Source organism: Phoxinus phoxinus, assembly GCF_949152265.1.
Source record: "Phoxinus phoxinus genome assembly, chromosome: 10".
Lineage (NCBI taxonomy): Eukaryota > Metazoa > Chordata > Actinopteri > Cypriniformes > Leuciscidae > Phoxinus > Phoxinus phoxinus.
The window spans coordinates 19872342-19885578 of record NC_136885.1 but is presented as its reverse complement, the minus strand read 5'-3'; the positions used below and the strand labels follow the sequence as shown (position 1 = coordinate 19885578).

At 43.6% G+C, this 13237-nt stretch overlaps 1 protein-coding gene across 1 annotated transcript; it reads left to right on the top strand.

The window, feature by feature from the left end:
* Nucleotides 1-5388: 5388 nt before the first annotated feature.
* rps19 (ribosomal protein S19) lies at nucleotides 5389-12578 on the top strand. Its single transcript, XM_079625087.1, has 6 exons — nucleotides 5389-5505; nucleotides 6168-6244; nucleotides 6363-6463; nucleotides 9245-9428; nucleotides 11636-11690; nucleotides 12522-12578. Exons 2-6 carry the CDS (start codon nucleotides 6168-6170, stop codon nucleotides 12546-12548), a joined length of 444 nt encoding a protein of 147 aa, XP_079481213.1. The 5' UTR covers nucleotides 5389-5505; the 3' UTR covers nucleotides 12549-12578.
* Nucleotides 12579-13237: the final 659 nt, after the last annotated feature.

Sequence of the window (13237 nt, the reverse complement as noted above, 5' to 3'; positions counted from 1 at the left end):
AGAGCTCCGGGCGAGGATGCAAAATCGAGCCCTTGGCCTGCGAGAGGAGGTCTCTCCTCACTGGAACCGGCCACGGGGCAGTACTCTTCAGTCGCATCAAAACTGGGAACCTGGGTTGATTCGTCCAGTATGGAGCGACTAGTAGCACCGAGCATCCGCTTTCCTTGATCCGCTCCAGCACTTGAGGCAGGAGTGAGACAGGGGGAAAAGCATAGAGCGGACGGCGGGGCCAGACACTGGCCAGCGCGTTCGTGCTCTTCGAAAAAAATTCTGGGCAGTGAGCGTTTTCCTGGTTTGCAAACAGGTCTATTTCCGCTCTGCCGAACGTTTTCCACAGCAGACGCACTGTCTGTGTGTGTAGAGACCACTCTCCCGTCGGAACATTGTTCCGTGAGAGTCTGTCTGGGCCTACATTCAGGTGGCCTGGCACATGCATTGCTCTCAACGAGCGCAGGTTGTGCTGGGCCCATACCAGTATGCGTTCCGCTAACCTGAATAGGTTTCGGGATTTCACGCCCCCCTGGCAGTTTATGTAGGCTACTACCGACATGTTGTCCGAACGGACCAGGACGTGGTGCCCTTTTATCCGGGGACAAAAACGCCTCAGCGCAAAGTCCACCGCCATCATTTCCAGGCAGTTTATGTGCGGTAGTTTGGCTCGTTCTGGCCACTGGCCAAAGAACGGTCTGCCGTCGAGCAGTGCTCCCCAGCCTGAGGTGGACGCGTCCGTGGACACCACCTTCAGGCTCGAGGAAGTCCCCAGGCTTACACCTGACCGGTACCAGTCTGACGCTCTCCATGGTGTCAGGGCTGAAATGCATTCCTGATTGACCTTGAGGCGATAACGACCGTGCAACCATGCTCGGCGCGGTACGCGCGCTTTCAACCAGAACTGCAGTGGGCGCATGCGCAGCAGGCCCAGCTGCAGTACCGCTGAGGCTGAGGCCATGAGGCCTAGCATTTTCTGAAATCTCTTGAGCGGCACTAAATGGCCGCTGCAGAAGGATTTCGCCATTTGCAGGGTTTCCTGCCTGCGCTGTGATGACAGCTGTGCTGTCATAGACAGCGAGTTCAGATCCAGTCCTAAAAAGGAGACCCTTTGACTGGGAAACAGTGAACTTTTCTCCCAATTGACTCTCAGACCTAAGCACTCGAGGTGATCGAGTATTAGTGTCTTGTGGTGAGCGAGTTCTGAAGGCGATTGAGCCAGAATCAGCCAATCGTCCAAATAGTTCAGAACTCGAATGCCTCGGAGTCTCAGGGGTGCCAGCGCCGCGTCCATGCACACTGTAAATGTACGAGGTGCTAGGGATAGGCCGAATGGCAGGACTGTGTACTGATATGCCCGGCCCTCGAAGGCGAATCTCAAAAATCGCCTGTGACGTGACGCAATTTGTATGTGAAAATACGCGTCTTTCAGATCTATCGCCATAAACCAGTCTCCTCGGCGAATCTGCGCGAGGATTTTTCTGGTCGTGAGCATTCTGAACTTTCGCCTTGCTAGCGCTTTGTTCAGACGTCTTAGATCCAAAATGGGTCTGAGACCCCCGTCTTTCTTGGGTACCAGGAAATATCTGCTGTACCAACCCCCTTCGCTTTGAGCTTGAGATAAAGGCTCTATGGCCCCTTTGCTCAATAGCTTCGCTATTTCGGCTCGAAGTAGGTGTGCTACTTCTGTTTTTACCGTGGATTCGACTTTCTCCGTGAAACGGGGAGGGCGTCGATGAAACTGTAGCGAATAGCCTCTTTTTATAGTCTCTAGCACCCATTCTGAGACCCCGGGAAGTCTTTCCCATGCATCTGCACGTGTGACTAGGGGTTGAATGTAATCTGGGCCCTGGTCGCGAAATGGCGGCGACACGAGAGCAACCGTGTGCTGTAACATGGACGCCGTGGCGTGTGAGGCGGGGGGCATGTTTAACACAGTATGCATCCCGCGCGCGCTCGGCTCTCTGAGTTGAGAGAGAGCGCGCGGGGCGAGCCCCGTAGGGCTCGTTATAATTGTGAATAAACGTGGGCGCTTGGTGGCGGGCACATTTATAACACCGGGGACACTGTGTTTGTGTACTGACTGACCGTTCGTTAGTTTCGTTTTTACAGAAAACGCGGAACGTGCAGTGTGTAGTGGTTGTGGGCACTGGACAGTGGGCACGCTCACTACATGTAAAGCACAATCGGCATGAGTCGATTTTATGTGTGCAGACCCTGTGTTGTACGGGGCTGTGCTTGCACGGGTTGAAAAACCGGGCTCTGGTCGCGAAATGGCGGCGACACGAGAGCAGTCGTGTGCTGTAACATGGGCGCCATTGCAGCGTGATGCGGGGGCGCGCTTAATCGAGCGGGCAGCTGAGAGAGAGAGCGCGCGGTGCGAGCCCCGTACGGCTCGGCATGTTTGAGAATAAATGTGGGTGCGTGAACGCGGGTACATTTATAGCACTGGGGAGTACTGTCTATTAGAACTGACTGACCGTGCATCGGTTTCGTTTCATAGAAAACGTGTGACATGTAGCTTGTAGTGATTGTGGGCACTTGAAAGCGGGCACGCTCACTACATATGATGCACAATCGAAAGAGTCGATTTTATGTGTGCAAGCCCTGTATTGTGTGTACGAATGGGCACTGGTCGTGGGCATACAGTTACACACATTACATCATCGGCTGTGGCCGGGACACCGTGTAGCACAGAGAGTACTGTCTATCAGAACCGACTGACCGTGCATTCGTTTCGTTTTTACAGAAACCACGGGACATACAGTGTGTAGTGATTGTGGGCACTGAAAAGCGGGCACGTTCACTAACTTACATGTGACGCACAATCGACAGAGTCGATTTTATGTGTGCAAGCCCTGTTGTGTAGGGCTGTGCTTGTGTGTACGAATGGGCACTGAGTCGTGGGCATTACGGATACACACATTACACCATCGGCCGTGGCCGGGACACCAGAAAATACATTTTCAGATTTACCTGGGGCGTCGTGAAAACGGCGTTTGTGTGCAGGCAAACGGGCCATGATGCCGATTTGGTGACTGCAAAATACACTGGCACGGTCGCGTATGTTGGGACTGTGCGAGCGAGACATTTTAGTGAAATCCGGCCGCGGCGGGATTTTAACACTGTAACGTTAGCTTTCCTCGAAGCAGAAGTGCGCATCCTGGCTGAAAACGGGGCTTTCCGGGACTCCGCGATTTCTTCGTGAATTCAGGAAGAAAAAGGCGCGGGTCTTGAGGACGGTAACGTACGTTCCTCTGCAGAAAAGCAGCCATCCAGCCGGTAAGCGCATCGATGCTGGTCTTTCTCCGTCGACGCTCACGAGCGGCGGGGGAGGGGAGATCCTCGGAGCTCGCCCATCCCTTGCTACCCGAAGCGAGGAGAGAATAGCAGTCGTCCTACACAGACGCGGTTTCACCTTCCTCGTCCATGACGGACGCGGCGGCACACAGCGGCCCTTGTCCGTCGGTCAGAGAGTCCAGCGAAGCGGGCGGAGAAGCTGGCGGCAGCAGCGGCGAGCACCTCGTGGTGGAGGGAGGTTCCGGGCTCCGCTGAGCACGGCGCTTTTCACGGCGCGGCACTGCAGCGGGCGGAAAGATGCAGCTTCAGTAATGAACCCCAGGCGAGTCCGCAGAGTCACCGTAGGCATCCAATCACAGTGATGGCAGCCGCCATCGACGAGAGCTGAAGCTGCGTGATCCTTACAGGCAGGAAACAAAAGCACGTGGTCCCCGTCGCTGAGCGGGGCTCTACACGAGCCACAGGAGGTGCGAGGCATCTTGAAAAAGACGCTCGGCTCTTTTAGTGGTGGAAAAACTGTGTGTCGCGATGGCGAACACACACACAAAACACACACACATAATGTAAAGGATATTCCACGCCGGAGAAGCGCAGCAGGGAACGGCGGCTGAAGGCGGCGATGACCAGCGGCTTCAGGTAAGAGGCGCGTCCTGCTGAGGTGCTTGTTTCAGACGGCTGTGGCGGCTCGAATCCAATCCAACGATGCGTGCAGCTTCGTGAATTAAGAAAAATCGGTGTGTTAGACAGCTATGCTCGTATTTATAGACCTAGGCCACGCCTGTTTCGGCGGGAGATGACGCAGAATGGGCGCGAAGCGCCCTCATTGGTCAGCGTCTCTGGCCTCGCATAGGCTGTGCTTTTCTGGCGGAGCAGCCAATGGGTGAGCGATATTGCTCCGCCTAGGGTTGTATGCTACAGAAAAGCGTTTTACATGTTTACAAAATTAAGGATTAATTTTTAGGCTTCAATCTCGACAAAGAAATACTTTCCCGTAGCGTTCTTTCGACGCAGTACGAGAGAACTCTACGTAAGAGAACCACTCTTATACATTCAACTCATGTTTGTTTGTCAAAAAAATATAACTAAAAAGTGACATTTGTTAATTTGGTATTCATGTTCCTTCACTGCAATTTTGTTTTTTTACCTCTCCAAGTCAAAATATTCAAGTGACTGGTCACATCTAAATTTTTAAATTGGCCCAAGTGAAATTCTGTAAAATAAATTGAATTAATTGTTGCAATAGTCTGTTAACATTGGCTCAATGAGAAATAATTTGTCAGACTAAGTGAAAAATTTAGATGTTATCATGATTGCAGTCACTAGAAAATTTTGACTTGGGGATGTAATTTTTTTTTTACAGTGTTGTTGCTATGGTCATAATCACTGTCTACACAAGCACTTGTGAATGTGGCTGAGTATTAAGATAGATTTAGCACAATGATGGATTCATAACAGAAATACATTTAAATTTGGATAAAATTTGTGGACAGTATAGCAAATTTCACTCACTTCATAAGTTTAAGATGGTGAAAAACAATCTATGTATTTTTTTCCTTGAAGGTTTAATAAGGGAAAGTTGAGATGAGTTTTCTGACTGCATGACTGACCTTATAGAAATGAATAGTTTTTTTTAAGCAAAATGACCAGGGCCACATTTCTCAAAAGCATTGTGAGCATAAGTTGATCGTAGAACAATTGCCACCAATGGTCTCTACGACCAACTTAGGCTTATGATGCTTTTGGGAAACGCAGCCCTGATAAGTTATCCCTAAAAATGGTTCTGTGGGTCCTGCTTTAACGGTAGGCCTACTGTTTCCCCCTCCCCTTGACTAAAACTTGCCATCCCAGTGTGATTCTCTCTGTTATAGAACATTTATGTTGATTTTTTAGTAAATGGTTTGACAAAATGTTTGTCTCAAATTTAAGTGTACTTTGTAGGTAGAAATGGAAACCGAAAGCTTTTAAACACTTATGTTTATGTATCTGTGCCCAGTGAACACATATAGCCTATTATACTAAATTACACTAAAATGTTATATTTAGATTTACGTTTTTTGTTTGTTTACAAAACATTCTTAATAGACCCCAACATGTGCACAGGCCCTGACTGTCTCACTGCACCATGTTCAAATCTCGCGATAACAAACGCGACCAGCCCCTGTTAACACGCCTTGGAAACCCTGCACGTCCCTCTTCGTTTTGCTGTCCACAAGCAAGGTAAATCATACTCCGTATCTTTCTAGGTTATAAAGTGACTTTTATGCATTTGTGTCACTAGTTTGATCCTATTTCCAACTTGTAATGTAGCAGTAATCATATTAACACCGAATCTCAACAAAATGACGCTGAAACGAGACTCTTAGTTTAAAAATAAAATAAAATTAGATCGCATGCTAAGAATCCCCGGTGTTCCAATGGCTGCGCCCATGCAGTCGTATTGAGGCCTGGTCTACTCCGCATGCATTACTTTACTTAACTGCGTTAAAAATACCGCGAGTTAACAGTAATAAAAAAATAGTAATTACATGGTCTAAAACACCGGTCTTATCATTTATTTGCTAGTCAATAGAGCTTGTTTGTGTACATTTTTCCCTCTTCGGTATTAACGTGGTCGTTAGCCGTATTGCTAACGCCGTTAATAAAACACACATACACTCAGAAACTCAAAACCGAACACTTAAGCTTAAGATTGAATTTAGTCTATTATTAATAACGATGTTTGTTTTTTCTCTGCAGGCTTTCTTATATGTGTAGCTCATTTTCGTATTAGCTAATAACGTTAGCTAGCTAATCGTTTTACATGTGACTTGCTCTTTTTAAAGGAAACTGTAAATTAGGCCTATATGTGACTTACATTTAGTATTGATTATCATTTTCAGATGCCAGGCGGTGGTGTAACCGTGAAAGACGTCAACCAGCAGGAGTTTGTCCGTGCGCTGGCAGCCTTCCTCAAGAAGTCAGTTTAACTGTTTGTTCAGTGTTGATTGTATTCGTCCATAAGTTTTTTTTTAGACTCCCTTTTGGGGTTGTATAAGTTATACTGTAGTTTAATTTGTAGCCTGTTGTTTTGACAGGTCGGGGAAGCTGAAGGTGCCAGACTGGGTTGATATTGTTAAGCTGGCCAAGCATAAAGAGCTAGCTCCCTGCGATGAGAACTGGTTCTACGTCAGAGCTGGTGAGTGCCATTTCTTTTTCAAGAGCTCTTGGACATGCATAACATTGAAAAAGATGCTCGAAACTCAGACATTGTAGAACGTTGCCTTTGTCAACTTCAGCCATGTACCACACTTAAAGGATAATTCCGGTATTTAACACCTTGAATCTATATTGTAGTTTGTTTTGGATGAACAAGAGTGGTGGACAACATTTTTTTGACAATGGTTCCTCTCTCGAGTTTTTGACTATAATAGAATTGGCCATGGACCCATTTAACATTGGAGTCAATGGGCATGTCTGAAAATGTCATTAAAACAACCTTTAACATTAGTTTTCAAAACTGTGCAACTCACCGAGTGATTAGTGATGTTAGTTGATGTTCCAGAAACAAAAAGTGTTGCGAAATACAGTTTCTGTCGTGTTTTATGCGTCATTTTGTAAAATCCCATTGAATTCTGTTGAAGGACTGAGTGCTCGTTAATATAAATGCGCTAACGGAAAGGGGGCTGTTTACATTTTGTCAATGTAGTCTTTTTGCTCGCTTCCGTTTCTCATAAGGCTAGCGAGCAGAGCAACTGTGCTCCGGGAGAGTAAGCGAAATAAACAAACAACCTTCATTAATTGTTACTTGTAATATGAAGTTGAATTCGACTGTGACCGTGAGTGTCCCGCGAGACATAAACATCAGTTATCGCCATCAAGTGGTCGGGAGTGTGCTAACGCTTCAGATTCAAATATTGAGCGGAAGTTACACGGTTGTGAAGTGTCTGAAAAAATAGTTCCACTATAGCAAAATAAACGGATTGGAATCATATATTGCGACGATATATTGTTTATCATCAACGAACACCACTAACCACTCGGTGAGTTTAACAGTTTTGTAAACGAACATTATTGGCTGTTTTAATGACATTTTCGGACATGCCCATTGACTCCAGTGTTAAATGGGTCCATGGCCAAATCTATTATAGTCAAAAACTCGAGAGAGGAACCATTGTCAAAAAAATGTTGTCCACCACTCTTGTTCATCCAAAACAAACTACAATATAGACTCAAGGTGTTAAATACCGGAATTATCCTTTAACCTTTCTGCAATATATTTTTTATTAAGTCTTGTAAGTGTCTTCATTTGTCAAAAGCCAGTGTAATTTTAGCTTTTATATTTAGTTATTCTTTACCAAGTATCATTATTGACAATAGACATGACTGGTATGCATGTGTTCTCAATACTAAAGTTTAATGATTGTTTATCATTTTAATATGCTATTGAATACATGGGCTATGTTCAGACTGTCAGTCCAAATGTGATTTTTGTGCATATCCGATCAATTTAGCAGTGTGAACGGCAAAAAAATCACATGAAATATGATTTTTACAAATGTTTCAAGCTACATTCATTTGTGGTTTGAAATCCGGAAAACCATATGTGGTTCGATGCCGGCTCAACATCGTAATGTCTGTCAGCCATCGCGATGGACGATGATATAGTGTAGTGTTTCCCAAACCTGCTTTTGAAAAGGACACCCAACACTGCACATTTTCTTTGTCTCCTTAATCAAACACACCTGATTCACACAAATCGGATCTGAACAGTTCCGATACACAGTGTAGACATCAATAATTTTAGATCAGATTCATATCGGATTTGGACTGACCGTGTGAACGTAGAAGTGTTAGAAATGTTAAATATGATTTATTGTTCTCAGTAAGTGTGATGTAAATGGTTCAGAAATGAGTGGCAAGCAGTGGTGTGTGTATATAAAACAATATAACAAATGGATAGTAATATATATAGGTCTGTCATGATTGATTAATCATCTGATTGTGTTTTTTTGATCCAATCGCAATTATTTGAGATGGCCGCAAGAATTGTTCAGTTTAAATTTGAGTCACATTTTGCCAAAAATTATGAACACTGTTATAAAATGCATAATCAAATGCTTGCCTTCATATCAAATGAATGTTTGTGGTTTAATCAGACTTATTGTATTATATAAATATTTTTACAGCATTAATGCTACTCGGCACATAAATTGCAAGTTTACATTTTATGTTAACGTGCGTTTTGAGCAATGAAGGCATTGAACTGCTTGTCCAACTTTTCGGTATGCAAATAAAACACTTTTTTTTTCTCTCTGGAGAATTTGCATGGAAATCTTTTGAGTTCTGGGCGCATTTCATTGTGTGAGCGAAAATACGAGTAGAGTACGTTATGAGCACCTCCCGATTATTTTCAAACGTTAAAGTTTGGCGTGCAGTACAGTCGTACTGTTCTAGCTGCTTTGACGCGACTAATGTTAAGCTCACAACCTCCCGAGTGTCTGAACTCAGTGTACGTCCCCCTTTAGTGTGGTTAACTTTGTTTTGCTGTTTTGTGGTCGATGATCCGTTTGAATGCTTTGTGCTGTAAGCACAAATGTCATGTTTTTCAAATGATGACAAAGTTTAGTGGCTTTTTAATGTTTACTCTGAGAATCTGGTGGAAAACAATGGATGGTAAAAGCAAGCAATTGTCAGGATTGGGCTCGATTATTAACGACCTTGTCCTGTTAATGTGTCAGCAGGTTCTGGTGTGTGCCGAGAAAATGATTAGACTTTCTGAAACAAGTAAAGATCCCACTTGACTCACTGTATATTTAGCTGAGTTTGAATAGTTGGGTACTGATATTAGAGAGTTGTGCGCGCTGCATTTTTGCTGTGAGTTTGAACTGACTTGCATTTGGTGGTTTCTTGGCATGTTGCCTTCTGTTGTCCTTCACTGCCCTGAATAAATCTCTTCTGACTCTCTGTCCTCTCTCAGCCTCTACAGTGCGTCACCTGTACCTGCGTGGAGGTGTTGGCGTGGGCTCTATGACCAAGATCTACGGTGGGCGTAAGAGGAATGGCGTGTGCCCCTCTCACTTCAGCGTGGGTTCTAAGAACGTGGCCCGTAAAGTGCTCCAGGCCCTTGAGGGCCTTAAGATGGTGGAGAAAGACCCCAATGGGTGAGTAGACTGCAGACTTGCCTTTGACTATATGATCTATATAAACACTAAGCCCAAGACAAATTTTCCTAAGGAGGCAATGAAGTGTATTGTATATTAGTGGTGTCCAGTCCTTCTCCTTGAGGGCCACTGTCCTGCAGAGTTTGGCTCCAACCCCAATTAAACACATCTGAACTTGCTAATCATTACTAGGCGTTAGGGATGGGCATTCGATTACAGTTTCTTAGTCGATCGTCAGGAGAATTAACAATCGACTATCGATTAATCGTATTTATTATTTATTTAACTTTTTATAAATGAAAAATGCAAAAATACAGCGTGTTTTTCCTTGATGAGATCTTTATTACAAGATCAACTTGTGGCAGTTAAACTGGATGTTAGCCTAAACTTTGAAGATATAGGCCTATGCGCTGTGGTGCTCTAAAGCAGCGGAACCTGCAGCTGCGAGCCGGCGTTCTTAAACAGACCCTTGTTTGTTCCAAAATAATAAAAAAAAGAATCATGTTAAATAGGGCTGTAACGATACGCAATATAAAACCGAAATCGCGATATAAAACGGGATCCACGAACCTGTGTCATGGTGTGGGAAGGCAGAATCACGACACACACCTTCCAACTCCCATAGTTATCCTTCCCGTCCAGATCCAATGCTAGTGCTACCACATCTTTAAATTAGCCTAATATTTTAAGTTAACATTACAAAATACGTAGACCTAAACCACAAAACTAGTTGAGGATAGATTTATAATTGGGCAATTCCAGCGCTATGGACGTGATATTTGCAGTCAAAACTTGAAATATAAATGATCAAAAAATGCATTTAATATATTGAAACTTCTGTTTATATATCATACTCCCTTAAGGAGTCCAGAGGTTGGCTCTCCACAGAACATAAAATATTCATTTTATTTTATTTTTCGTGTTCGCATTTATGAGGAAAAAAGTTACGGAAGTGACAGTTCCCTGAAAGACTGCTTTAAAACTTTCACAGACCTCAAACAGAAAGCACAAAGCCTTTCTTTAAAGTGAATTTCGTTTTGTATTAATTGTATCTTAATTTTAATCAATGTTTCATCAACAAATTATTGCCTGTATTTAATAAGTAAACATAGCAGACAATAGGTAATCACGACACGGAGGTGCCGGCGCCTGAAGTGCAGCTGGTCACATAAATGAACCGAAACTCAGCATATCCTCACAGACCTTAGAAATATATCTATTATCTACAGAACGCTTGATATCTCTACTTTTAAACACAACAATTCAAAACGAAAGAAAACTATGTAATCCGTATGAAATGTGCATTTCTCTCCGGCGCGTTCACTACGGTGAAGATCGCGAGTCAGCATCGTCAACTTCATCTTTGCAGCCGACACAGAAAACACTTGTTTATTAATAAACAATTAAAATGTATCCTTTCTATATTTTACATATTCATAATCATTACTTTTGCCGGTTCTTTGTGACTGCTTTTAGGTGCTTTATTGGCAGCGCCACCCTTACATATGAACGTGTCACCACTGCATCAGCACCGGAATTATGGAGAGATTTTTTTTTAGACAATAATCGCACAACCTATTCGATATTCTATAATTAAGTACTCGGTGACTCATCCCAACCATATATAAAAAAAAATGTGACACGAGCTAGTCTGTTATAGCCAACTCGCATACAACTTCTGCACCAGTCTACTGATTTTTGTTGAGAAAGATAAGCATGTTGACATGATCTGGGGCCACAACCTGTGACCGTCAGTCCAGTCGCTGAAAACACCCGCTCTGAGGGGACTGACGTTGCCGCGATGCACAGTTACCTCTGCGCTAACTTGGCCAACCCGGGCCGTGCCCTCTTCATGATTCTTCTTTACAAATCAAAACAGAAACTCGCAGGTAACTTAGTATGGCGCAAAATTTGTAATTGCTGCCACACAGTGAAATTCACTACGCATCGCAACCTACATTAATCGATAACAAATTAGCGTGATCGATGAAATTCTTAATGATCAATAATCGATCGTCGATTAATCATGCCCATCCATACTAGGCGTACTAGAAACTCCTAGGCAGGTGTGTTGAGGCAAATTGGAGCCAAACGGAGACACCGTGGCCCTCAAAGAAGGTTCTGACACCCGACCCCTGATGTACGTTGTTGTGACAATTGAGAATTAGTTGGAAAAACCGCAATATAACATTGTTTCCATTTCCCAGTGGGCGTAGACTGACCCCTCAGGGGACCAGAGACCTGGACAGAATTGCTGGGCAGGTAAGAAGCTGCTTATTGTAATGCTGTATTTGTCAACTTGATTTTTCATTTGTAAAAAAAAAAGAAAACATTGAACAAAAAAGGTGGGTTAAAAAATTGCTATCGATTTAGTCAAGTAGGGCTTCTGCAGTTAGTTAGATACTGTACAACAGATGGTGGTTCTCAGAATTCACATGAATTAAATTGTTGCTGTACAAATGCAGCATGAGTGAGAGCAGATCCAGGTTCTGAATGTGATGAACCTATTTTCACTTAAAAGGCCTTACAATTCAGTTTTGACTGCAGTAGCTTTGATTTAATATGTGGACACAGTACTATCTTGAGAAAGGAAATGCATGCACATCCCCTCCAAAGCCTTCGCTTGCGTTTCGCCCCTCTGTTGGTCCTCCATTTCCCTGCGAGCTACCGCTGTGCGCCAATCCGATGCTGGAGGAAGTAAACAAGCCGATTGAATTTCATGCTCGCTGGGCTGCCGTATGGCGGCATTTTATTCTGCCTGATCCCCTTAATGAGCTGAATTCAGATGAGTTAACGTGATTTTCTTGTGTTGTGCTTGCCTTGGCTGTGTTTTCTGCACTCTTGACTCTTTCCAGGGCACTGTTTATATGCTTGGCTTCTCATTGGTGGCATGAGCAAAAACAATCTTGGTGTAGACCCCAATGTTTTTCTTAATCTCCTGGCAAACATCACGTCCAGAACCTGAAAGGCTCCTAAATGTTTCTCCACTTGATTTGTTTCTCATGGATTTTGGTGCGACAGGGTGTAGGAAATAACCTGACTGATGTGACGATGTCTCTTAATCCTGATCTTTTTCTTCTTTTTCTGTTGCAGGTTGCTACTGCAAGCAAGAAATCTTGAAGTTTAAAATAAATTTTTTTGAGAAACCAACCACTGTCTTGTTTTGTTTTTCCTTCAGGGACAAAAGCTAAAAAAATAAAATAATGCTAAAGACATTGTCTTAATGTTCTTGAAAAAAATCATCCCTTCCCTCCATCATTATTAACTTGATGTTCTTTTTGTTTTCAGTTTAAATCATATTTTGCATTAATTCAGTCTCAGGTGCTTCAGGCAAGTTGCTTGCATCTTCCTAGAGTCTGAACAGTAAGGCTGGATTTGTGTAACTTGGCATGGATGCTGATTGAATAACTCATTAAGACAAGTGTCTTTATTTCCCTTCTGCTGGTTTTGGCAGAGGAATATGGAGCTGTTAATGGATAAATGCATGGCAGTCAAACCGCTGTGTCTTGAGCTGAACTGTGTTTCCTGTATGGTTGCAGTGCCATCATGTGGGCTTGTATGATATAAAGTCCATTTGGTTTGTTTCTCCAGCAAGAGTTCTCTCCTCTACCTGTGCTCAAATCATCCCATAATTATATTACAGGTGTGTGTACATATACACTATGGGCAATGTTCTTGCTCAGTTTTTTGGCTGAAGGTGGATCATGTTTTTCCCCCCCCATTTTTGTTGTATGAACTGTTGTTCTTTGAATATTAAAAGTAAAACCAATCATTTTTAATTTCCCCAATCAAGAAAATCTCAAATTATT